General features: G+C 33.7%; 1 protein-coding gene across 2 annotated transcripts in view; it reads left to right on the forward strand.

The window, feature by feature from the left end:
* Positions 1-393: 393 nt before the first annotated feature.
* Positions 394-24,674, forward strand: part of LOC149075845 (protein O-mannosyl-transferase TMTC1-like) — a 198,467-nt gene continuing 174,186 nt past the window's right edge. Inside the window, exon 1 of one of the 2 annotated variants that reach the window (XM_089243364.1) lies at positions 394-1,457. In XM_089243364.1, coding sequence (XP_089099490.1) covers positions 637-1,457 — 821 coding nt within the window. In that variant the 5' untranslated portion in view covers positions 394-636. The remainder of the gene's footprint in view (positions 1,458-24,674) is intronic. The other variant, XR_016194023.1, reaches the window with a different exon arrangement.

Consider the following 24,674-nt stretch of genomic DNA (forward strand, 5'->3'; position numbering starts at 1 on the left):
GAGTCGAGAGAAAATGTCTCTTGTATGCGACGACGTTTCGCTCTCTATCTCCTCATCCCAGAAACTTCCCGAAACGAACACACACACAACTTCAACGACGGGGGGGGCGAATAGGTATAAGTACAGAGGTTGTGCGGGAGAGTAGGAAGGAGTTTGAGCTTTGACCAAGAGAAGATTCTTTCCGTTCCAAGAGGAGAAAGAAACGACCGAAAATAAGAAAGGAGAATAAGAAGAAGAGGACAGCACCTCAAACGGACGTAGAAACGGGGCAAGCGCCCCACCAAGTCTCCAATTATCGCGCACGCTTTTGCTACGAATCGATACAGTGGGGCGCCTTTTCCCAACCATCCACCTTCGACAGGGAAGAGGGAGTCGGAAAGTGGCGGAGAACAGACACACACACACCACCGAGCCAGGGTTGGTGCCTCTCTCCTTTTCCAGGCTATTCCTTTACCGGGAGCCGTCGAGGAAAAGTTGGGAAAAGGATCTTTTCTCGCAAACTCTCGCGCCCTGTCACTCTTAACACTCTTGGCTGTTTTCTACCCCCCATTTTTACTGTTGAGTTTCTGCCCTGCTCCCACCTTCTGACGATCGCCTTCTTGTCCTCTCCCCCTTCCACTCCCGTTTCTTTCCGATATGTCATGGAGATCATCGACTCCCAACAGTATAAAAGTCCCGGTGACTTGCGGGTCCCTCGCACATCAACAACAGCAAGCGCAGGGGTCACACGGTAAAGGAAGTGCCAGCCGACACATAATGAAATTACTCAGATACGTCTTCGAAGGTGACGGCAAGCAGCAAAGGTGTAGCATCTCCGGCAGAGGGACGTCCCGTGAAATTCTGGACGGGAACGATAATATACGTCAGGATGAAAAAGAGGATATATACTTCACTAGAAAATTCGAAATCACCGCTACCGTCAAAGACCACGTCGTGGACGATGGATACCACGGAGCAGAGCACTTCGGATACCTCTGCCAGAACTCCGATTCCAACTCGAAACTTTGCGCATCGGCGACGCATTTGGATTCGATGGACTTCAACAACGGCACGTTGTCCAGGAGAACTAAGAGAGCTCACTCAAAAACTAAAACTACGTGCTCAAATAATAATAATAATAATAGCAACAGCACAAACCAAACGTTTAAACAGAGTTCTAGTAAATTAAAGGACAGCTCTAGTAACGTGAAAACCAGTGCCGAGACTGCATCATCGTGTTCAGCAACCGCGACTGATTGGAACCTCATAACCGTTGTAGTTATATTCTCTATATTTTGTTATATCAATTCCCTTCATGGAGATTTTGTGCACGACGACGTTGTTGCCGTGACATCTAATCCTGATGTGAATGGCAAAAACTCCATTGAAAAGTTGGTTTGGAATGACTTCTGGGGTAAACCCATGTCGGATCCATCCAGCCATAAATCGTACCGTCCTCTCACGATTCTGACTTTCAGGTGAGTCCTGATCAATTTTTAAAACATTTATTCCAATAATGCAAGACATTGAGAAATTTGAGATTATAGTCAAATATTTTTATTTTTAGTGAATATATGAAGTGCTTTAATTTCTCCCCTACCTGAGGACCCATTTGTCAAACACTGAAGAGATTATTGATCCCCCTGATCAAAAATAAAATTAAAGTGAAAATATAGTGAATGGTTTATCACTGAAAAACATGCCACGAACCATCTTTTGAGAACTCCATGTTTAAGGAGGGAGGGTTGGTCCCCACTATCGTGGATTCCCGTGCTTTCCCATTTCAAAATTCTCTTGCCTTTGAGAAAAGTTTGAAATATTTCTATTCACTTTTATATAGACCCTCATTTTCTTCTCAAATTTTGTGTGACTATTTTTATACAACTCAATTAGAACCTTCAGGAGTTTATATATAGTATGAATGATATATGTAGTATATATGAAGTATGAAACATTCTGGTGCTGAAAGACACGCAGTTGAGACACGAGTTCCTCTCCCCCATATGTTTAAAAAGTATATATTATTTCTCTGTGTGACCTAAAAAATTGTTTTGAGAAAAGTGAAAAACATATTTCCATTTCAATTGAAAACACTAGCATATAAATAATGCCTGTCAGTGTGGATTATATTAAAATATTTCAAAAATACTTCTAGAGTGAAGGTATAACAAAATCTCCAAAGGAATCAGATGAAGGAAATTTCATAGTGTTTAAAACTGAAAAACAGAAAAATGTATTCTTTGGCAAATTAACGTGCACCAACCCTCATTCTCTCCGTTAATGCATTAAATTCATAAAAAATATTATCTGTACTGAAAAAAATTAGATACTCTCTATTTTCTTGAAAGTATATGGTCGTAAAAACAGATTCAATATTCAATAGCACAACTTTTTCTTCACAGATGAAATAACTGTAGTCTTTACAACTATGTATATATAAACTGAATTCAGATAAAACTGTTTTTGAATCTACATTTCGGAATACAGTATTTTAAACTGACATCGAGAACAAGGTTACAGACATTTTGCAACCGTTGAGACCGTGTCCATCTCAATGAACAAAGCTGTAATTTGTTTTACAAATTAAATTTGCTTCATTTTCTTTGCATATAGTTAATATATAGGCTCTATATAAATTCATTTTTGCTATAGAAAAATATTTTTTGCTCCAGAAAATTTAATTCAGGTCTGAAAGGGTTAATTTTTTTTAACAACATAAATTATTCAAGACTATATATTTAGTATATTTTTGATATAGCAAGTGATTCTAATTACCCACCGTCACGGATTGATAATTTCTCAAGAGAAAACTGTTCCGTGATATTAAGATAGCTTCTAGAAATATTCACGCATTATCATTGTCGTTATTATTATTATTATTATCGTGCCATGAATTCCCGATGGGTGGAGAATGCCGGAAACTTATTGCATAATAATCTGAGCGAGCGATTCTATAATCACAAAACCGAAAATACAAACACGTTGATAATGAGTTCACGTTATCTTTTCGATAATATCTTAATAATATATTTTGTCATTAAAGTTTCCCTCGTGGCAGACTCTTCCCTTCTCTCTCTTGCGATCGTAGTTTCGTTTTTGGAAAGAGGAGAAAATTTCTCGATAGACGAAATTCTATATTCCTCGAAATGTTTGGAAATTTCTCGAGAACGTTATTTGTTCATGCATGTGCTCAGAAAATTTGTAGAGTGCATTTTGCATTTTCGAATAAATAGTCATTCTGGTATTGCCGTTGGAAGTACTCGTTCATCTCCTGTTTTCATTATATTTCGAATGCATATGACTACATTTTATTGAAATCTCTAAGTAAATACTAGGAAAGCGAGTGCGATCATGCGAAGGCTTTCAAATTACTCGGGAATAGTTTTAATATAAATTAGACGCGCGACATATGATCCATTTTTGTTTCAAGTAAATTTGAATAACAGGAACTCTACTTAGTACGTTGAAACAATGTTATCGAAATACAAATAAAAAAACATTTTTAGTTCAGAGAATAATTGAATAGATTGAAGTGAGCGGAATATAGAATTTTATGTATCAGAAGTTTCCTAAAAAGTTTCGGTTTCATCGAATAACTTTTTTTCAACAATAATTGAGCGATGAGACTATAAGTTACAAAATTCACATGGTATGACAAAATTTGATTGAAAATCTAATACATGTTAAAAACTCCAACGGCTACATTTTATTTTATTACCATAATAAATTATTATATTTGAAAAATGTTTGAACCGATGGTGTGAAAAGTAATTTCAAATGTGGTTTTAGTTTCATTATTATACAACCATGACAAAATTTTCTCACTTACGAAATCATGAGTATTTTATATATTTCAATAACTTTAGATTTGATTCATACACAGCGTGTCTGAGTCCATCTCCAAAGTTAAGAAATGAATGGTTCAATAATAATAAAATAAATATTCAGGAGTGAAGCCAAGAAGAATATTAGTAATTACGCTAACCTAGATGATTACGAAACGTGAATGAATTCCCATTTCATTACATCATGGCTCTTTACGACGGAAATCTTTTCTCATATATTACGCTACTGCTTCGGAAAAGGGTTTTTCCTAATGACTATTTTTCAAGCCGAATATATTTGTATTGAATGGTTTCATGATTATTAGTCATTTGAAACCTGCGAAATTCCAGAAAATATTTCTCAAAATGCTGCTCTGGCGTACTTTTACTGAACACTTTATTTTGAAATGTCAAATTAGCAATATTAAAATATTTCCGTATTTTCATTTTCATATTTTCATATTCAAATTTCTCGCATCTTTCCTGCTGTGAACTTTATTTTTATTCTGTTTTTAATCAGAAATTTTAAGAACAAAAAAAAAACCTTGTTATTTATCAAGAGCCCTTTTGATAATTAGAATAATATTTCCTAAAACAAATCCGATTTCCGGCATTTCATAGCTGTAATTAAATCGATGATATTATCGGACGTTTATGAGTTTTAATCACTTGAGTTTTAATTACTTTTATGAGTTGTTTATATTTCCTGTTTAAGAATTTATCTGGGTAAAGAAATTTTCGATCTTATGTCCTGGTTTAGCCAGACTTAAACAATATCGAAACATTATCTGTTTGATACATTCATATTTCATGGTTGCAATGGCGGATTTTGGACTGACGTTGAATTTGAGCGACACTTCGTTGTAATTTTTATTTCAAACACTTTTCATTCATATTTTTGTATTAAATGAATGTTTTCTTGACACGAATTGGTGAGTATCATAGTTTGTTTTCAAATTTTTTGCAATGAAATTCGGTTTTTTTTTATTTTTCAAAAGTGTATAGAAATTTTATTCCGATTTTCTATTTCAATTTTTTTTCTTGTCCATGATCTGAACAGAAATATTTTTTTTTCAAAATAGAGAAAAAGGGATATTTTTTCCCCAAATTTGTTTTGTCACGTGGTACATGCGGTTACCTAAAATTATAATTATTGATAACTTTGATTAAACTAAGATAATTAATTTACATATTTACATATATTACCTTTAACTAGAAAATTAATTAATTGGAAGTTTACATTAATTGCGAAGAGAAACATACTAAATTCATGACCAATTTTCTAAAACCTCGAAAATATGTTATTTATGTAGATAGTCATCATATAAAAAAATTGTGCGATTTGGTCTCGAATTGTAAGAGCGGTCACAAATGGGTAAAATGACAGCTGCAATAGTTTAAAAAAAGAAAAAGAATAAACCTGTATAGCTGTTTTCCTCGCAATAAAATCAATCGTGAGGAGAAGCTAATTCCGGAAATGATCTCGACTAACATAATTCCGTTTAAAAAACACACATCACTACATATTTTGTTGCCAAAGATCACAAAATGAAATTCCCTAGAAAACTATTTTGAATTATTTTCACGTCTGCAAAATTTGTTTACTCTCATTACATAACATGTGAAACAGACAAGTATATGCATGGGATATGTATATATATATATATATATATATCAGTTCATAAAGTGGCCAACTTCGAACTGAATGGTTTGGTTTTGAAGTTATAATTCGGGTTAATCACACGTTGACGTATTTTTTGTGCGATAATTATGGACGTTTATAATTAACCATAGCTGATCATAATTTCATAATTATTATGGTTATCTATGGCAAAACCCTAACGATAAAAAGAATCTGAATCTCAATATCGATATCTTAGTGATTGGGTTGTATAGGGATCGACCGGCGATGGCCAGAATTTCGGACATTGGCCGGATCACCCGGGTCAATATATATACATATTACACATACAAACGTCGGTATAACGTTTTAGGGATCGAGGGATCGAATATGATGATTTTATAACATCTCTATTCTACATTATCGAGCGTATGAAAGTTTTTAATTTCCATACTTTCTCCAATCATCATTTTGCATGGATAACAATTGTCAAAAATAAAATTATTATCACCATCGTTTTATTTATTTATATGTGTTGCCGAAATTAGATTTTAATATTTCCCTTCAGCACTATATAGTAGACCATCGAAATTTCAATTCTTTTGTTACACTACACACTTATTGCCCAAATCGCCTTCAAATTAAAGTAAAAACTATTCACCCCCAGAAACAAGGTAAATATTTCGTCGTTATAAATTCTCGTTGGAGGCCTTTATTTCTTTGCTGAAAATAGCTCGGATATATTTTTTTTCCGGTTTAAACAAGCAAGGATAGCACGTGACTGTTGAGGTTTCACGTGCAAGTAATATCCCCTCCTATCCAGAAAGCAAAATATTCTCGATCGACTGCCGTATAGTTAGAACGTCCCCTTAACATCTTGCCCCACCCAAATTGGATGAAGTTATTTTGCTATCAAAGTGTACTAAATATAGAGGAATGTTCCCATTTACATTCCACACACGCAAACCACACTGGAATTTTCATATTAAAACATATTAAAGTACCGTAATTTATTCATAAATTTAATCCCGGTGAATAATAAAATGGCCCGAATAAATACTTGATACAAGTACGCCAAACATACTAAAGGGGGGGGGGGCCCATATTTATATGTGTGCTGTAACACCTGCTTATTAAAAATACATTCATATCGGGACGTTATTATTTTGACTTATAGCAATATATTTTTTTGGTCTTGTGTGTGTATATATGTGTGTATATGACTCTCTCGGAAAGAACTTGCTTCCCGTGAGATTTCAAATCTAATTTCCTTTGCGTGTGCCATGACCTTTCTCAAGAGCTGTACATATGTTCATGTTCATGTGCGATTGTTTGCGTGCGTAGTTGTAGTAAAAGTTTTCGAAAAGGAGACTGTGGAGGGGGGGGGGTCCTCGCGTGATGTTGCAGTTGCCAGCTGCATGATGTCTGAAGAGAAAGCCTCACGGTAATTCATATATATATATAGTAGGTTGCAGTCTCTTTCCATGGCCTTGTTTCCATCAGTCTCCTTTAAAAAGTGAAATGCACGTAAAACAGGATCGTTCTTGGACTTGGGCGTTATTATAAATATGGGCTCTACATGGATCTCGTGCTGTTTTGTTTTCTTGTGGCTGGTGGATGATGAGTGCTGATGGATGGATGTAGTCAAACTATATAAATATGACTAATCGAGGGCTAGAAGTTTTTGCAGAATAATGTTTTCTGTCAGTCGCAGTTTCAGTGTTTTCTCTATGTTATAGAACAGAGGTTCAGAATCGGTGGGTGACTGGGAGGGGTGGGGGGTTAACGCACCAATTGCGAAATTATTTATAAAAAATAACGCCAAGAATTTGAAAAAAATTAATATATTGTATGTATATACAGTACAATCGGTTCAAGTTGAACACCTAAGATTCTATCAAAATGTGTCCAAGTTAGAGAAATGTCGAAGATAAAAGGTATATGGTTGTGAACATTCTGGATAAGAGGATCATGGTTGTAGTTCCATTCAAAACTGTCAAATGTTGGGAGGTGTCCAGGATTTAGAGGTGTCCCACTCACTAGTTTTACTGTATGTATAAATCTAAAAGAAAGGTTCTAATTAAATTAAAGCACATTATGCACCGCTGAAACTTTGGTAGAGAGACTGTACTAGTAATAGTGTTACGATTTGACAAAACTTGTAGTTTGGCGACATCTCTCGATAGGAATATGAAACACTGTTTCAGTTATTTTGCCATTGCTATCACGTATCAAATTTACCAGTACTGGATAGAGTGCCCTCCATTGTTCGAGAACATTATTCGAGACAACCCTCCATTGTCTCGCTGTGACATGAGCGCAGATTTCGCTGCTATAAATGGGAGACCCATGGCACAACAAAGATTTTCGGGGGTCCACGACTGAAAGTGGGGGTGGGGGGAGGGTTGGCAGATACCAAGTTATCCGGGCGTTCCACGACTAAAAATATTTGGGAACCGCTGTCACAGAGTACAGTGCAATGAAGTACTTCAAAAATACAATCTGCGATTTTATTGACGTTCCTGACTTTTATAACGATCGTTTAAAACGTCACGTCTGCTTCTGCTGGTTGAAGACAACTACTTACTACTTTACCGTATATGCAACTCGCATACATTCCTTTGCGCAATTCTAACGGATCGGTATATGCTGGAATGTGTGGTCTGGGTGTATATGTAGCCCCTAACGTATTCACTTCACACACATGCACATATTGTCAGAGATACGCTTGTATCGTGTTCTTGCTGGTGCTGCCATCCGGCATGCACATTTTAAAGTGAAGTACGTCAATGCTTGAATTTTCATGTTATGTAAGTACATGTATCATGTTGTAGGTCTACCTGCTCTCTGCGGAGAGTTTTTTTTTTTTTTCAAATGAGAGACAAGCTTGTATTCGCTCCTAGAAGTTCAAAAACCGCAGAAAACTAACTCCAGCCACAACCACCGGGTCGCTAATACGGTTAAAACTGGACCGCCGCCTGGTTCTGACAATTAGTGTAGTTGACTTATTGGATTATTCACTTTGTGGATTATTATGAATGCTTTAAAGTTTGTAAAATGACTTTCTATATGGTGTTCGAATGCGTTCTGGTTCAATGGTGTTTTACTGCCTTCAGGCAAGACTGACATATAGCAGAGAACGGACTCATCATTCACTACCTTTCATAAGAAAACTGATTTGCCGCTCTAATCGTGAAAAAAAGAGAGTAAAATAAGAAATAGCGTTAGTCATACGGATAATACTGACGTCACACTTTTGTTCAAATATGGCCGTTGAATGAGCCAGGTATTTCAAGGGGAGCTTTAGCTAACTAGGAAGTTCAGTAAAACTATTGCCAAGTTAAATAATTTATTCTTGCTGAAACACCATCTGTTTCAACCAAAAGGAACAGAGGAGGGAAAACAAACTGAAAATTTTCATTGCCAGTGAGAAAATTCAATTCCACTTATTTGTGCAAAGTGTCATCAGATATATATTAAGGTATTTTAATATTCTCAAACTTGAAAATTTTGCAAATTTTGACCCCATACAACTGAAGACATCTAAACTTGTCACAATAAGTCACAGAACTGCTTTTCTTTTATCATACCGTAAGGTTTAAAATAATTTGACTAAATTGACTTTAGGAATAAAGAAATTTTAACATTTTAGTAGAAAGTAAACAAACATCTCATTTACGTGGTAAAATTATACAAAATTACTGGTTAACAAACAGAAATCTAGAGCAAAATATCCTTATAGAAATACAGTAAATAATTCCGATAATACTCCTATAATTTATGTATACGTATATCCGTATGCGATTTATTCATAATATTATATATGATATGAATCGAGAAACTATCTACACATGGATAAGATAACCATATTTATTTTTTATGAGCAGTGTATTATATTTTATTATAATAATTAATTTTTTTTCTCGATAGTTACTCTTATATTTGGTTGCTGTGCTTTAGATATATTTGACATTCACATTTGTTTTAGGCATCTTTTTTCAACCATCTCGTAGGGCATTTTTCGGTTTTTGGCCTTTGTACTTAAATTCGTATTCTTCACAACTAGAATCGAAATTGTCTGAAATCTATTCTGAGTTCTAGCTCATTTGATGCTCCTATTCAATGTAAATTGACAGCAATGGTGATTTTTACAATAAATATTAAACTACATTTACAGTTCGAAATCAATTGTTTTTATCTTCCTTGTATAATGACTGTATGACCTCGAAAATTGAAAAAAAATTAACATTTTATTAGAACAAAATACGTATATCATTTATATCATGAAAATTATACAAGAATCAAAATAAAAAAAACACAACTTTGTCGCTTAAAATACAATAAATAATTCCTGGGAGCATATATTCTCCAGAACAAGAATCGAAATTACCTGAAATCTCACAGAATACTTATTTATTTACTCTTTCCACAATCCAAGTTAAATTGACTCCAAATGTAGTTTTTGAAATAATTTTCATACTAATACCGAAATTTGAAATGAAATTCTTCTTATTTTCTGTACAATAATGCAAACCATATTGCACAAGCAAAAATATATTTCATCTCTTCTAAAAGTACAAATTTCCAATTCATATTCATTATTTTAATTCAATTATTGCTTTTTTTTGCGGAGTACATTTCATGAATATATGTTCCGTACATCTAAAAGCCTTTTGAAATGGTATTATTTGTTTTGGATTCTAGCCAAAAGGAAATTCTAAAAATTAACCGAATTTCTTAACATTTTATTAAGATAAAATATTTTCTTTGTATGACATATTTTCTATTATGCTTCTTAAAATATGTCAAAATAGTACATGAATAAATTATATTTCGTATTCAGGATAAGAGTATTATTTCGAATAAAATCAAATCACGTGAATGCTTTTATAAATTTATAATACCTACCAAGACATAGGAAAAAAGTTTAAAGTACATATATTTTTGCCGTAAATTAATTTTTACTATTTTCGAGATATGAATACTCAACTAAATACCGTATTTATGGAAGTAGAAAAAAGCAAACAATGTTGATAAGATATCTATAACTAGAGTAAAACAACCGCAAACAATATCGTTCGAAATAAAATAAACAATTCCCATAATTCCTGTACGCTTACACTCGTCGTAGCTAGAACCGAAATTGTCTGAAATCTCAAAGAATATTCATTTATTACTCCTTCTGCAATTCAACTTGAATGTATTCTCATCGTAATTTCTTGAATAACTTCCACACTAATACCGAACTGAATTTCTTGAAATTTTCTGTACATCGATTCAAAACGTATTGCATCAACAAATAGATATTTCCATGTTTTGTATAAGTATGAATTCCTTATTGATATTTTAAATTAATAGTTCTAATTAAGATATTGGTGTTTTTTTCTGCGGAAAATAAAATAAGTTCCGTGAAACAAAAAGCCTTATAAAAGGATATTATTTGTTTTGAATTCAAGCCAACAAAAGAAATTCGAAAAAAATCACTGAATTTTATAGAAATATTATTCAGATAAAACTTTTCATTTTCTTCTTTATTTGGTACTAGCTATAATACCCGGCGTTGCCCGGGTTTTCTTCAATGAGGCTTTTTTGGATAACGTGATATCTCCCTCTTTCTTTGAGGGACATGCAAACCGTGTCTAAGTTCACCAATATGGTGACTTCCTGCGCGACTCATGAACACACAAATCTAGATTTAAAGAAACGTAAAAAAAGTAAATATATATATTTTTCTTTTTTTAAAGGGTGCTAGGTGTTTCAATTCCCCCCTTTGAACTTTAAGTTATCTATCTCTGCCTGTTTCTGCTTCAAAAAATGCTTAATTAAAGCTGTGGAATTTTTCTTTTTACTTTTTACGGATCCATAATTGATTTTAAAACAACCTAAACTATATGAATTTATGCAGTTGAATATCAAAAGACAATACGGTAAACTTCATTTTCATGCTTGAGAAGATGTAAATAAGAAGTTGAAATTAATGTTATCACATGGATAGCTCAAAAGTAGATCCTGCTAATTACTTCATATTTAATCTCCTGGGCTTCGTATACCTCTCAAAGTGAACTCAATATTTCAAAATGGAGTATTTAATACAATTTTTAAAATTATTGATGTGACAGAAAACCCCACCAAATTTCCGCATTTCTACATTAAAATCGGCAATTTTAACACTGACTTCTATGAGGATCACCCTTTTCCTGACCCTCAAAGCAATACTGATGATCATTATGACACCATTCAAAAAACCTCATTACTGGAAGTATTGAAAATATGGCAAACCATTATAAAGGCATGAATATTATACATACATTGGCAGCGTTGAAGAAATGACAAACCATTGTAAAGGCATATACACGTCTGAAACGTATTTCTAGGGAACCACGGTAACCAAAGTAAACGTTCGGAAAGTGATTGTTGAAGCCCAAAAACCATTGTTGCCCGACATTTTTTTTGCCCATTTGGGGCATTTGCTCTGCTCTGACGTACTTTTAAAGTAGCCTATCGTCTAAGTCGGGTCCCATTTGGCATATATGCAAAATTTGGCGACGATCGATCTAAAATTGTAGATTTGTATAAATAACACACACACACAGACAGACAGACAGAAAATCAATTATATATATATATATAGATATTATATTTTCTATTATGCCTCTTAAAATATAATGTCATAATACTCTATAGGAATAAATTATAATATTTCGTTTTTACGATTTATTTATTTATTTATACAATATCATTTGGCCGAGTCCTATGCAAGAGGAGGAAGCGGTGATGGGATCTGATGATGGCAGCATTATTTTGAATAAAATTACAAAAATGCTGTAAATTTCTAATTGAGTCGAACTAGGGTAATTTGAGTCTCAAGAAGACAGCAAAAAATTAAATTATTCAATATTCGAGTCATCGAATTAATCAATATATGATAGCTATAACTTCATTAAAAATAATCAAAAGCTCTTAATAATCATAACATTTAATCGAATGCTAGCACTTAACATGCTACGGCAAATGTGATAAATGAGGTCATTATACATAGTCACAAGTTATTATGCGTACTTACTATTGATTTTGGTAAGTTTGATAAATCTCCCTAAATTAATCACTTTTATCGGTGATTATGCATAATATCCAAGTTTCAAGCCGTTGGTAAACATGATAAATCGCACTATGTAATATGCGTGGTAATCTATACATGTATCATTTTACCGGGGGTATGATCTTAAAATTTGTTATCAATGTATCGGGATCCGACTACATTCATTACACATACTAGAATCATTTGGAATTTTTTTCATAGTTAAATTCACTACTAAGTATTATGCATAATTGATGACAAAGGCGATTAATTGCATGTGTTCATCAAATTTACCAACAACACTTGGATATTATTCATATTCGTCGGTAAAATGATAAATTCATCAAACTTACTGAGACGATTGGCACGTATGCATAATAACCGGTTTATCACACTCACCGTAACATATATGCATCCTATGTCAGTTTTCTCGTCTCTGCATAAAACGCGAACAATCACGAAAGCTATTTCACTAGCAAAATTGTAATTTTCATTTACGTTGTTCTGGATGCTCTTAAACATTTCCCAAAATCTTCAAAGTTAATTTAAAGAATGAAAAATGTGTGATTTTCGAGCTCCAACAGCCTCATTTTTTTCCAGCCACTACGGATGTTGGAATAAAGACCTCAGTTTCTTTCTTAAATTCGTTTTTGTCATCTTTATCGGAAGTTTCGATGTGACTTTATTTTCTCTACTTCTTCACCAATGTCAGCTTCCGTAGGTCAACTACAACTTTGCAGATGTGAACAGGTGAGCGAACTTCGTTTGTACATGTTGAAAAACGCTACTAAGCCGCGGTGATCTTTCAAAATAAACGGACACTTATGCTGGAGAGTTTCGAAATGAATTTCTAAAACATTTTACCCAGCCAAAAGGCTGGGAGAGAGAGAGAGAGAGAGAGAGCGATAGAGATTAAAGCAATTATGATTAAAAACATTCCATCCGTGGATTACCACACACGTACACACATTAGCTCTCGTGTTTCCTGAGTAGTAGCATTTGTATCTGATATTGGAGGGTGAAATAAAGTCATCCAAGATCCGATAAAACACTAGTTGCAATGCATTTTCGAATAAATGGTCATTCTGGTATTGCCACTCGAAACACTCACTCATCTCTCGTTTTCATTATGTTTCGAACACATATAACTCATTTTCTTGAAATCTCTAAGAAATTGTACGAATGTAAGTACGATCACTTGCTTTGAAATTACTCAGGAATAGTTGGAATATAAATTAGACGATATATATACAGTAGTATGTTTTCGTTTTCAAATAACTTGATATAAGAGGAAACTCGGTACATCGAAACAATACTATCGGAAATAAAAAAATATATATTTTAGTTTAGAGAATGATTAAATAGATTGAAGTGAGCGGAATAGAATGTTATGCATATATGAAACATTTTCTAAAAGATATTGGGTTTCGTCGAATACTTTTTATCCAATAATAACTGAGTAACGAGACATTAAATTAGAAAATTCGTATGGTATAATAAACTTTATTCAAAACTCTAATACACTGCTGAAAATAGTTTGCGAAAGCGCAGTTTTTAATTAATTGTGGTAAATTTTAATTCGTAAATATTAATTTCTGGTTTATATTTTATTTGTTTATTTATTTATTATTTCTTTAAATATTTTGATTAGTAAAAGTTTGATAAAGAACATTGTTAGCCGTGCACAAAGTGATATAATCGTCACAAGATGGTATAATCATCAACTAAATTTTAATAGATTTAGATAAATAAATTCAGTAAATGTAAATAAGTAAGTTTCATAAATTTGAATAAGTGATACATATTCCTTAATTGTTTTGAGTAGTGCACATGTTTTAAGCTCTAACGGCTGTACTTTATTTTTGTTAGATGAAAGAATGGAATGCGTTTTACTTAACGTCTTAACGTCTTACTTGCGTCTAACGTAGGCTGCATATTCTGAAACAGATCAGTAGTGAATCACAAAACAAAGAAAAGGATGAAAGAAGTGTTAGCCAGGAATCCTGAGAAAAGAGACAGTTTGCAAATGACATATTTGAATAAACTTCGAATTACCTAAAATATTTAGAAAAAAAATTAAGCTTAACATGTAATTTAAAAATTTAATTGAATAGAAAACTCAAGGTTAAATCCAAACATTCCAATTTTCTAAAAATATCTTATCAACTAATGTCGAATTAGACAAGTTCGCCCGTAGATACCAAGGCATAAGAAAAAAAAGTTTAAATATATATCTTGCCATAAATTCATTTTTACTATTTTTGAGATATAAATACTTAACTAAATACCGTATTTATGTAAGTACAAAAGCAAACAATGTTGGCAAGATATCTATAACCAGACCTTCATAAATTTAAAATTTACAAGCTGAAAGTTTCGAAACTTTTAGTTCAAACAGGAAACTATATATATATTTTGTCCTTCTCCACTTTCTTTCATTGGACGCAGTACTTCCTTTTTCCCTAGTATTTTCCAGGACTCAACATTGCTCCAGGCTGAAGAGGGAGGAAAAAAATGCACTTCCGGACTTTCGGGAAAAAAAATAAAATAAAAAAGATCTCCCTATTTTCTCCATGTTTAAGCAAAGAAAGACATAAAAGTACAAAAGAAGTACAACAAGAAAAAAAAAGAGAGAAAAGCAAACCCTACGAATGCGACCTAATGGTCACCAATGTGGTCGAGATATCACTCAGACCATACATACTCTTGCTCCCACTATTCTTTCTCCCTTCTTCCATTGGGTTCCATTGAAAAAGAGAGAACTCAGATTGCCCCAGGGGTTGTTTGATAGGAGGAAAGTATGTCCCCCTTCCAGCCAACTCCCGCTACAGGAAATCGAACCAAGCTCGTTCGACCGAATGGTTCACAAACTGAACACCAGCCGTAGACATTTCATTTTTTTTTTTGGACGTGTTCTCTCTATATGTAATTATATAACATATGATCGATCTCTCACATATGCTTTCTGGGCACGCCCACGACGATAAAAGTCCGACAACGGGTGGCAACAGTCCGTAATTTAACTGGAAGCATTTCGGGTTCCTTTTTCGGAGCTTAAAGCTCTTATTAAATGTCCCGCGTGTTTCTCCCATCTTTTTGAGTCATTCTTTTATGTGTATGGGGGAATTGCATATTTCACACGTTTCATGGCTTCCAACAGCCACTGTTCCCAGCTGTTGTTGTTGCGGGTGCCCCCCGTAGGTGATAACAGTTTTCTGGAATCGACCATCCCCCGGTATTCGTTCGGCCTTCCTTGCACGTAAACTATAAATAATTGAACGGTGGAGGGTATCGAAATGCAAATGAGTGGCTGCATTTTCATTCTGCCGCTGCTGCTGGGAAACAAAATTACACGTCTGAGTCGCCCTGTATATTTCTGGGTGATGAGGATAGAGGAATACATGCGAACGGGCTCACGTATACAATATTAACCCAGGGAAGTCCGCATTACGTCGTCTATTATCATAATTTCAAATATATACACAAATTTCTTTGAGCAAGAGAAAGAAGGTTCACTTCAACTCTTAACTCGGAACTGAGTGCTTAGTTGAAAGCTGTAGTTTCGCAGATTTCTCAAAAGTGTACTTAAACTGTAAATGCGCAGTTTTGCTTATGAACGTTTAAAGAGCCAGCAAAGGATTCTTTAAACGTTCATTACTGAGACCAGTTTGAAAGTAAAAATTTAGAATCCCCTTTTTATATAGGGTGAGGCCATATTCTTTCCATTTCATATTTTTAATTCACATGTCCCAATCAACGTTTATTTTCTTACTGTAGTTTGAATCACAAAAAAGAAGGTAGTTATATATTCGGAAAGTAATATTACTTCAATTCATTAATTTTGTTTTTACGCTTTGCATGTCTTCAATAAGGTCCGGTATACGCATTAAAATTAGAAATAGATCCTCTTTTTAAATTATTTTTCCCGGAATTTTATAAACGTGTTATTAACTATGAAAAAATTATCTGCTCGAAAAAAATCATGCATTTGAATAAACTCTAAAAGTATCTAACTTTATAAAAACTCTCTCTTCTAAAACATTCTCCCTCTCTCTCTCTCTCTCTCTCAACTCTAACTTGAAATTTACTCTCAAAATAGCGGACCGGTGGAAATAGCTGATTAAATTCACGGACCGTCAGAAATTGGATAAATGTTTCGCAGACTAGCTGATGGGAATACTAAGTCAAATGGAAAATAATATAGAAATAATATTTCATTCCAGTTATTAGCAGTGTTTCCTTTCATTTCTTTTACATAAATAACATACCAGGAGTGGTCAACAGCTGGCCTGTTGCTTGCATGAGGCCCGCGAGGTGATTTTGTGCGACCCCTGACAAGGTAATAATAATGTGTATCATATTTTTGCCCATAAATATGTCCATCATGACCCGAACATTATTTTTAGATGATCATTTAAAGCACCTTCGACAGAGTCTTTTAACCAGGGGTTCGGAGACGCCATCCGTGTGATAATGCACTTATGCTCGATGTCCGGGTCACTGAGAACTTTAGGGTATTCTAGGGTCGTATCCTGATAGTCTCTTATGGTCATTCTGGATTCCAACCTACTTGTTGGGGCCCCTCGATCGTCACTTTCTGGTGTCTTAAGTCAACTATTCTTCTGTGAAGCTTCTCGAAGCATTCATTTCCCATATATCGTGTTAGATCAACCAGCTTTTTTTATTTATTCTCGAGCCATCTTGAACCACACCTTCACCAGCTGCGGTCTTGGCTTGCTTTGGTACATTGCTGTATACGGAATCTTATTCTGAGGAGTCTGCGGCCTTCCTGTTATTAGCACAGTGAGGTCCGCGGACTTCATATTATAAGAAAAAATGGTCCTTGTAACACAAAGTGTTAAGAACCTCTTTGTTCAGGTCCCCGTGACGAATATTCAATCAGAGTGTAGAACTTTTTAAACACTCCAAGTCGAACAGTGTCATCTATCGGTTGAAAAACCACACTGTTAATATTATATTGTGTGTTAACCTATACACCTATACATATAAAATAACGTCCTGACTATAAGTAATTGACTGATTCACTGATTGATCGTCGAGTCAAAACCGCTGAAGCTATAAATATGAAATTTGGTCTGTAGCTTCATTTCGTAATGGAGATTGGAAGGGATTTATCAAAAACCCCTAAAGGGGGCTTCAAAGGTTATAGGGAGATATGATCAACGAGCCGAAACGCTGAAGCTGTAAATATTAAATTTGTCTGTTAGTGTTATGGTTTTTTTTTTCAATTTAGAGACTCACTAAGAAGGAATTTTCTCAAATTCACCAACTGAAGGGGTCATAAGGGGGAATTTTCAGATTGCAGAATCGATGTGAACAGAGCCACGGATAACAGCTAATACTGTACGTAGGATTTCAGTTCGTCGTACTTCATTCATCTTCAGCTACTCATATTCCATTGCGTCTAAATGACCACCAGAAATAAAACGTGTTACTTTATCCCATTATTTTTGCGGCAAAAATGTTTTATTAATTTACATATTCCATCACCCCTTCAATTTCGAACAGTGACTTCAGAACTCCCCTGGTATATATACGCATTATTATCAGTATGATGAAAAAGTTCCGAGTCAATTAAGAAAATTATATTTGAATATGTGAAAATAAATGTGCACCAACTCTGATTAATAGCATCATTCTCACATAGAAAAAAAATTAATTCTTCATTGTTTTTTTAATAACTAAATATTAATTTAGACGTATAATATTACTTTCAAACTCCCTCTGATTTCAGAATAGAAATTAATTAAGAGTTTCTACAAAAATATATTCACCAGGGTGTACATTTCTTATTATAAAAAAATAGTAAGTTTAATTTTGCAAGAGAGATTCTAAAGATAGAAGATAAGAAGAATGTCTTTTATTTTGTTTCTAAATATTTAATGATCGTAACGAAATAATCCTGATATCTCATTCCCGGACGGTTTTTTTTTTCTCTGGGAGATAATATGAATTAAATTATAAACTCTAACAGAAGAAAAAGCATTCTTTTTTAGATGTTTTTAGAGGTATATTGTAGAGAAAATGTTTTCGGAATTTCACCGGGAAAAACAAAATTTCTTGACTTAAATGATTAAATAATTTAATTTGGTTTAGTTTATTTACTTCTCATTATTCCTCTCGTTATATAAACAATGCGTAATTAAATTCATGATTCATTAAAATCGCACTTAAGGTTTGATTTCTATGAATTACCGTTTTTTCACTGTCGTACTGTTTTCAAAGTACGTACTGCGCTATTCGAAATTGTATATAATTTCAATTATTAATTTATTCAGTTTTATATTTTTTTTATTGCATTCGTTTTATTTTTTTTATTGCATTCGTTTTATTTTTTTTTATTGCATTCGTTTTATTTTTTTTATTGCATTGCGAATTGATCTTAAATGTTACTTGCGCAAAAGCGTACGATTTCGTGAGATACCCTATCACTCATCTCATTCTACAGGCCGGATAACCCCGGCCTGTAGAATGACCCAGTTATCCGGTTATCAGCGTGGTGCAACCCTCCTGGGTAAATGGCTTACATCCCATAAGGGACAGAGCCTGGACTACGACTGGCCTTTAAGTTATCCGGTTGAAATTCAACCACAGAGTTTAATCAAAAATCTTTAAATATTTTGATTAGTAAAAGTTTGATAAAGAACATTGTTAGCCGTGCACAAAGTGATATAATCGTCACAAGATGGTATAATCATCAACTAAATTTTAATAGATTTAGATAAATAAATTCAGTAAATGTAAATAAGTAAGTTTAATAAATTTGAATAAGTGATACATATTCCTTAATTGTTTTGAGTAGTGCACATGTTTTAAGCTCTAACGGCTGTACTTTATTTTTGTTAGATGAAAGAATGGAATGCGTTTTACTTAACGTCTTAACGTCTTACTTGCGTCTAACGTAGGCTGCATATTCTGAAACAGATCAGTAGTGAATCACAAAACAAAGAAAAGGATGAAAGAAGTGTTAGCCAGGAATCCTGAGAAAAGAGACAGTTTGCAAATGACATATTTGAATAAACTTCGAATTACCTAAAATATTTAGAAAAAAAATTAAGCTTAACATGTAATTTGAAAATTTAATTGAATAGAACACAAAAATAAAAAAATAGCATTTATTTCTATTTCTACATCATATTTACTTACAGCTGATATAAAGTATATTGTAAAGGTGGCAGCAAGTTCTTAATACCCTTATCATTCACATTCCAGACGCATTCACTTTTGTGTTACATTATTATTCTAACACGGGTCGCTTTTTTGCAAACGGTAACTTACTTCCCCCCCCTCCCGCACACTCTTGTAATATTCATACGGGAACTTACAGTAGATTTAGAGATTTGTAAAATATATCATTTTTCTAAAGTAAATAGCCTTAGAATGAATCGTCACATGTTTTAAACCCAAGGACCAGAAAAATGTCTAATACAAATTGACGGACCACTTACTTCCCATGTTACGGAACATTACTTTGTTTGTTCCGATTTTTTCATAGATTTGTCCCATTTTTCCAGTTTATTTGAATTTTTAATGTTTACTAAACTTGTGAGTGCAAAGCGTTTTCATAGTATATAAATTGTAAACAAAAAATATAAACATTCATCTCAGATATTAATCAGGTTTTTTTTTCCGAAATTTTGATAACTATTAGTGATTGTACCTACTTTTGACTACGTTTTTGATCACAATTGCCGATTTTTTGTATTTAACTATTTAACATTCCAGTTTACAGCATTTTTTCTCAATGAAATATAGTAATAAGATCGTTTGCATATTTTTTTCGTGAAATATATTTTCTACTGCGATTTGTTGCAATATTTTATACTCACCCCTTCAAAAATTTCAGCAGAAATAATTTAGCGAATCATATTTAACGCAACAAATTGAATTTTTTAGTTTAGTAAACAAGTGTTTTGAGAGTGGAAATACAGTGTGTAACCTAATAAAAAAATTAAATTTTTGTATGGTCCCCCCCGTGCTCTACTTTCCAATTAGAAATTTGTTGCCCTGTTTGTCTCTCGTGATGCCAACAAAAAAATCCTATGTTTCTAAATGCAATATTAATAGAAATATTCGAATCCGAAAAACGGAGGACATTTCGGAAAAAACAGCGTTAAATGCGGATAAAACGGTTTTTCCGCATTTAAACCACTTGATTTCGCAAGTAGAAACGTGGTTTTTTTTGTTGGCATCAGGAGACACAGGGCAACAAATTTCTAATTGGAAGTTGGAGCACATGCGGACCGTATAAAAATGTAGGTCTCTTTTATTTCGTTGCATACTGTATTTCCATTCTCAAAACTGGTACAAGGTAAATTTTTAATGCCTGTTGAGCGTTCTTTAAATTAGAATCATACGTCTAAGAAGGATGGTTGATGAGATGAAGGCAGTGCTGGCACTTACAGGACACCCTGTATATACCTTGTCTCCATAGTAATTCCACGTCTTGTATCTTCCACGTGAAAGACATCAAAAAAATATTGTCACAGTCGATATCAGACTGAAAATCTGATTTCAAATGAAAAATATTACACGATATCGCAATTTTTTAATGACAAGAAAATTTTAAACGACCGTCTCGTTGCATTTTTATTCGGTTGATGTATTTCAACTTCAGAAATTTTGAAGCTGCTATTCAAAGGTAAAAAAAAAAGAAGAGAAACGAGTAAAAATTTCCGGGACATACATTGAAGCCTTTCGTTATTTATATTTCCCTTCACTTTCTTTTTCCCATGCACTCATCCAATCTCAATACATCTGAATAAATTTAAAAGTTTCTTTGAACCATGTTCTTCATTGAACTAGAAAATTTTCGGTCTACGCCCTACGAATCGATTGGTTAAGCCACGATTTAAATATTTCACCGGATTTTATTCAGATGAGTTTGAACATCCTTTCGGATTTTACTTCTTTTCTTGTATTTCTTTTTTTCCGAGGGAAGTTTGATTATGATTGATGGAGTAGGAAACTATGGGTGGAGAAGCCATGTTAAACAGAATTTCTCTGTTCAAGGGAAAATTCCAGAATTGCTCTCATGGAATTTATTTTCTTTTTATATTTATGTTTTTTTTTGTTCGTTTTGTGCCGAAGTATTTTACTTATTTTTTCCACCTTATTTCCGACCACTCCTCAGAACAAACCTCGAGCTGCTCGTCATAGAGTTTGACAGCTCAATAAGTTCCAAAACCCTCAACTGAACAGAAAAAAAAAATTTTTAGGGAAAAAACGAATTGAAATAAACTTGGAAAGAAAAATGTCAAAATGGGGAAAAATGGGAAAAATTACTTTTTTTTCCCTCTTTCGCTATTTCTATAAATATATATATATATATATATTTATTTTTTTTCGGTTCTAGATTCTGCCAGGAAAACATCGAATACAGCTGACGCGGCAAGAACCATTGATCAAATTATTGTTGATTTCTGTGTGGCAACGATGCTGACGATACATAATATGGGAGATAGTCTTTTTTTTTTTTTTTTAGGGTGAGATATTCGTCACGAAGACTTACAAAATGCTGCTGCTTTGCGGAAGGTTCCGCTCATTCGGAAGAATGATATCAAGTGTCAGGTCGGGACAGCTATTGTTTGGTGGCTGGGTAATGCGGTCAGTTATTGTAGCGTGTCATCGACATTTCATGTTATTTGCCCTTCTTCTCACCATTGCCAAGTTGCCCAAAGACTTTGTGATCAGTTCGAGGATGTGTTTGTCACGTCTGAAGCGTTATTAAATTTCCTCCTACAGAGAATTCGTTATAATCCCATTGGCAATCATTAGAGCCCGGAAGTTTAGGACTAAAAATTGTCAAAAAATAGGAAATAGATACACGAGAAAGGTATTATAAATACTAATAATAGACACAAAAAATGCATTTATAATTAATGGAAGGAAGGAAAAATAACTAAAGGCCTAGCTCTATGAAGTGTCCGAAAACTGTTAAAAAATGGTTTGCGTTAACTCCGTTTTCTGTTTCGATTCTAACTTGAAATAAGTGCATTATTTTCAAAACTAGATTGATTTCATGCTAAAATAAATTGTTTGTGGTCTGTCAGGAATAAGTTGATTCCACCAGTCCAACATGGGGGAGAGGAAATGATTGTGTGCTCCTTTGAGTTACGAATGATTCTCATTTATTTGTTGCGATATTAGGAAAATTCCTTATCAATTTTTATAGTTGAAACACAGGTACCATGTTTTATTTTTTTCATTCATATCACCACATATAAGAACATATACATCAAGAACAGGACCCGGTGTGACTGCCCCTGTCACTTGATCCTGAGGGGGTGTCTCTGATAAATCCAATGGAGTATTAAATACCTAAAAAAATTGCCATCGTTGTTTGCAGTGCATTTATGGTGTAAAAGAATAAAAGGGGTCCGAATATAGTATTTGCCCCAGGACGAGAGTCCTCTTGACTCCTATATGGCCTGGGTTAGCCAAGGCGTCAACTAATGACAGGAATCAGTTAGTTACAATTATGCAATGCTATCCAATACATGAAATACATCCAATACATGACAAACAAACTTGTAATTCTTCTCGTCTTCTCTCACGCATGGGTAGAGTCCGCCTGAAACATAAACATTCGTGTCGAACACGGTCCAGCCAAAGCAAAGTTAATGCCGTTCAACACCAAGTTTTTTTTTTTTATCTCAGGCACTTGCACCTGCATGAATATTACGATATGACCACACACGAATCATTACGATATATTAGAAAAGTGCACATTAAATTCACAATATTAAGTAAATTATATATATTAAAAATTAATTTGATATTACAAGGAAGTAAGTTTTCAGAAAACATGAATTCCATATTCGAATTTCGAAGATAACGAAAGAAAACTGAGAAATAAAAATCGGCAAAACCAATGATTTCACTGCAATATAAACGACTATGCGCAGAAAACAACGTAACATAGTTCAGAGCTCCAAGCACGTATTACCTTTAGAAAATACGTTAAATCTATTTCTGAAAGAGTTGAAAAAAAATCAGGAATCGAAAGGAAACCACATACGCGTTAAGGCAGTAAAAGTTACACAGGCGAAATGGTTCTCACAGAGATTTCACGAGTCCGCGCTGGAATAAATAATGAATAAAGTCAAGCAATTTTCTTTATATATTGGTTCCTATAAGAGTGAATCTCGTGTTTAAAATTCACTTGTTTTTCTTCAAGCTGTTGAATAGTTTCAATTCATATTAGAATTGTAAGATTTTATTCATTTATACTTTTTGAATTGGTACTGTGAGACAAAAAATTACAATTAGAAAGTGGGCATAGTCATCCTAAATTTCCTATGGAACCTGGGGTGGCATATAACACATGCGGTACGCTAAAATAAAAATCTTTCGTTACGGTGCAGAACCAAAACTCCCGAATTGCTTCACAATTTTCATCACATCTACTAATAGTAACAATAATTTATGGGACTCCCCTGATTTTCAGAAAGGATGCATATAATTGAAAGTTTGAGGTTCTAATTTTTTTTTTTTTTTTTGATAATGAAAATTACCATTTTAGTGAGACAATATACCAGAGAAACCAACTTCGGTAGATTCAAAATTAGAAGACAAAATCAGTTTTCTTATTATTTTGGGTCTACCGAAGTTGGTTTACCTGATAAACAGGCCCGTGTTGGCAATAACGCTCACCGGGAAACACCCGCAAACCTCGGGTCACCTCATCTACAAGAAAAACAGATCCTTTGAAGACTGCAGCACCACACATGATAAGTAAGTTTTGCACCTCCAGAAAACTTTTATTTTTCAAAATTAGGTAAAGTCACCCCAGTTGACGGCATATGAATACGACTCCATCTCAATTATAAAGAAAATATCAATGGTAATTTAATGATTTTCTACTATTCCAATAAATATAAACGGCGTACTATTTGCATATCACCATCTTCGATTCTTGAAATTCGAATAGAATAATTTTTTTCGTAAACATTTCATCGAATATTTTGGCCACATAAATCGATAAATTCACATTCCTAACTGGCATCTATCTACCCACAAATTCTATGTCATCAATATAACACACTGACAAATACTGTTATTCATCATTATATGCGTCCGATCGGTTTCACTCAATGAGGTCAAACAGTTCATAAATCCATAATAATTTTTGTTTATCATAACAATACTA

This window comes from Pholcus phalangioides, unplaced genomic scaffold, assembly GCF_987345545.1.
Source record: "Pholcus phalangioides strain wild (caught in Gottingen) unplaced genomic scaffold, Ppha-v1.0 ptg000015l_1, whole genome shotgun sequence".
NCBI classification, from domain to species: Eukaryota; Metazoa; Arthropoda; class Arachnida; order Araneae; family Pholcidae; genus Pholcus; species Pholcus phalangioides.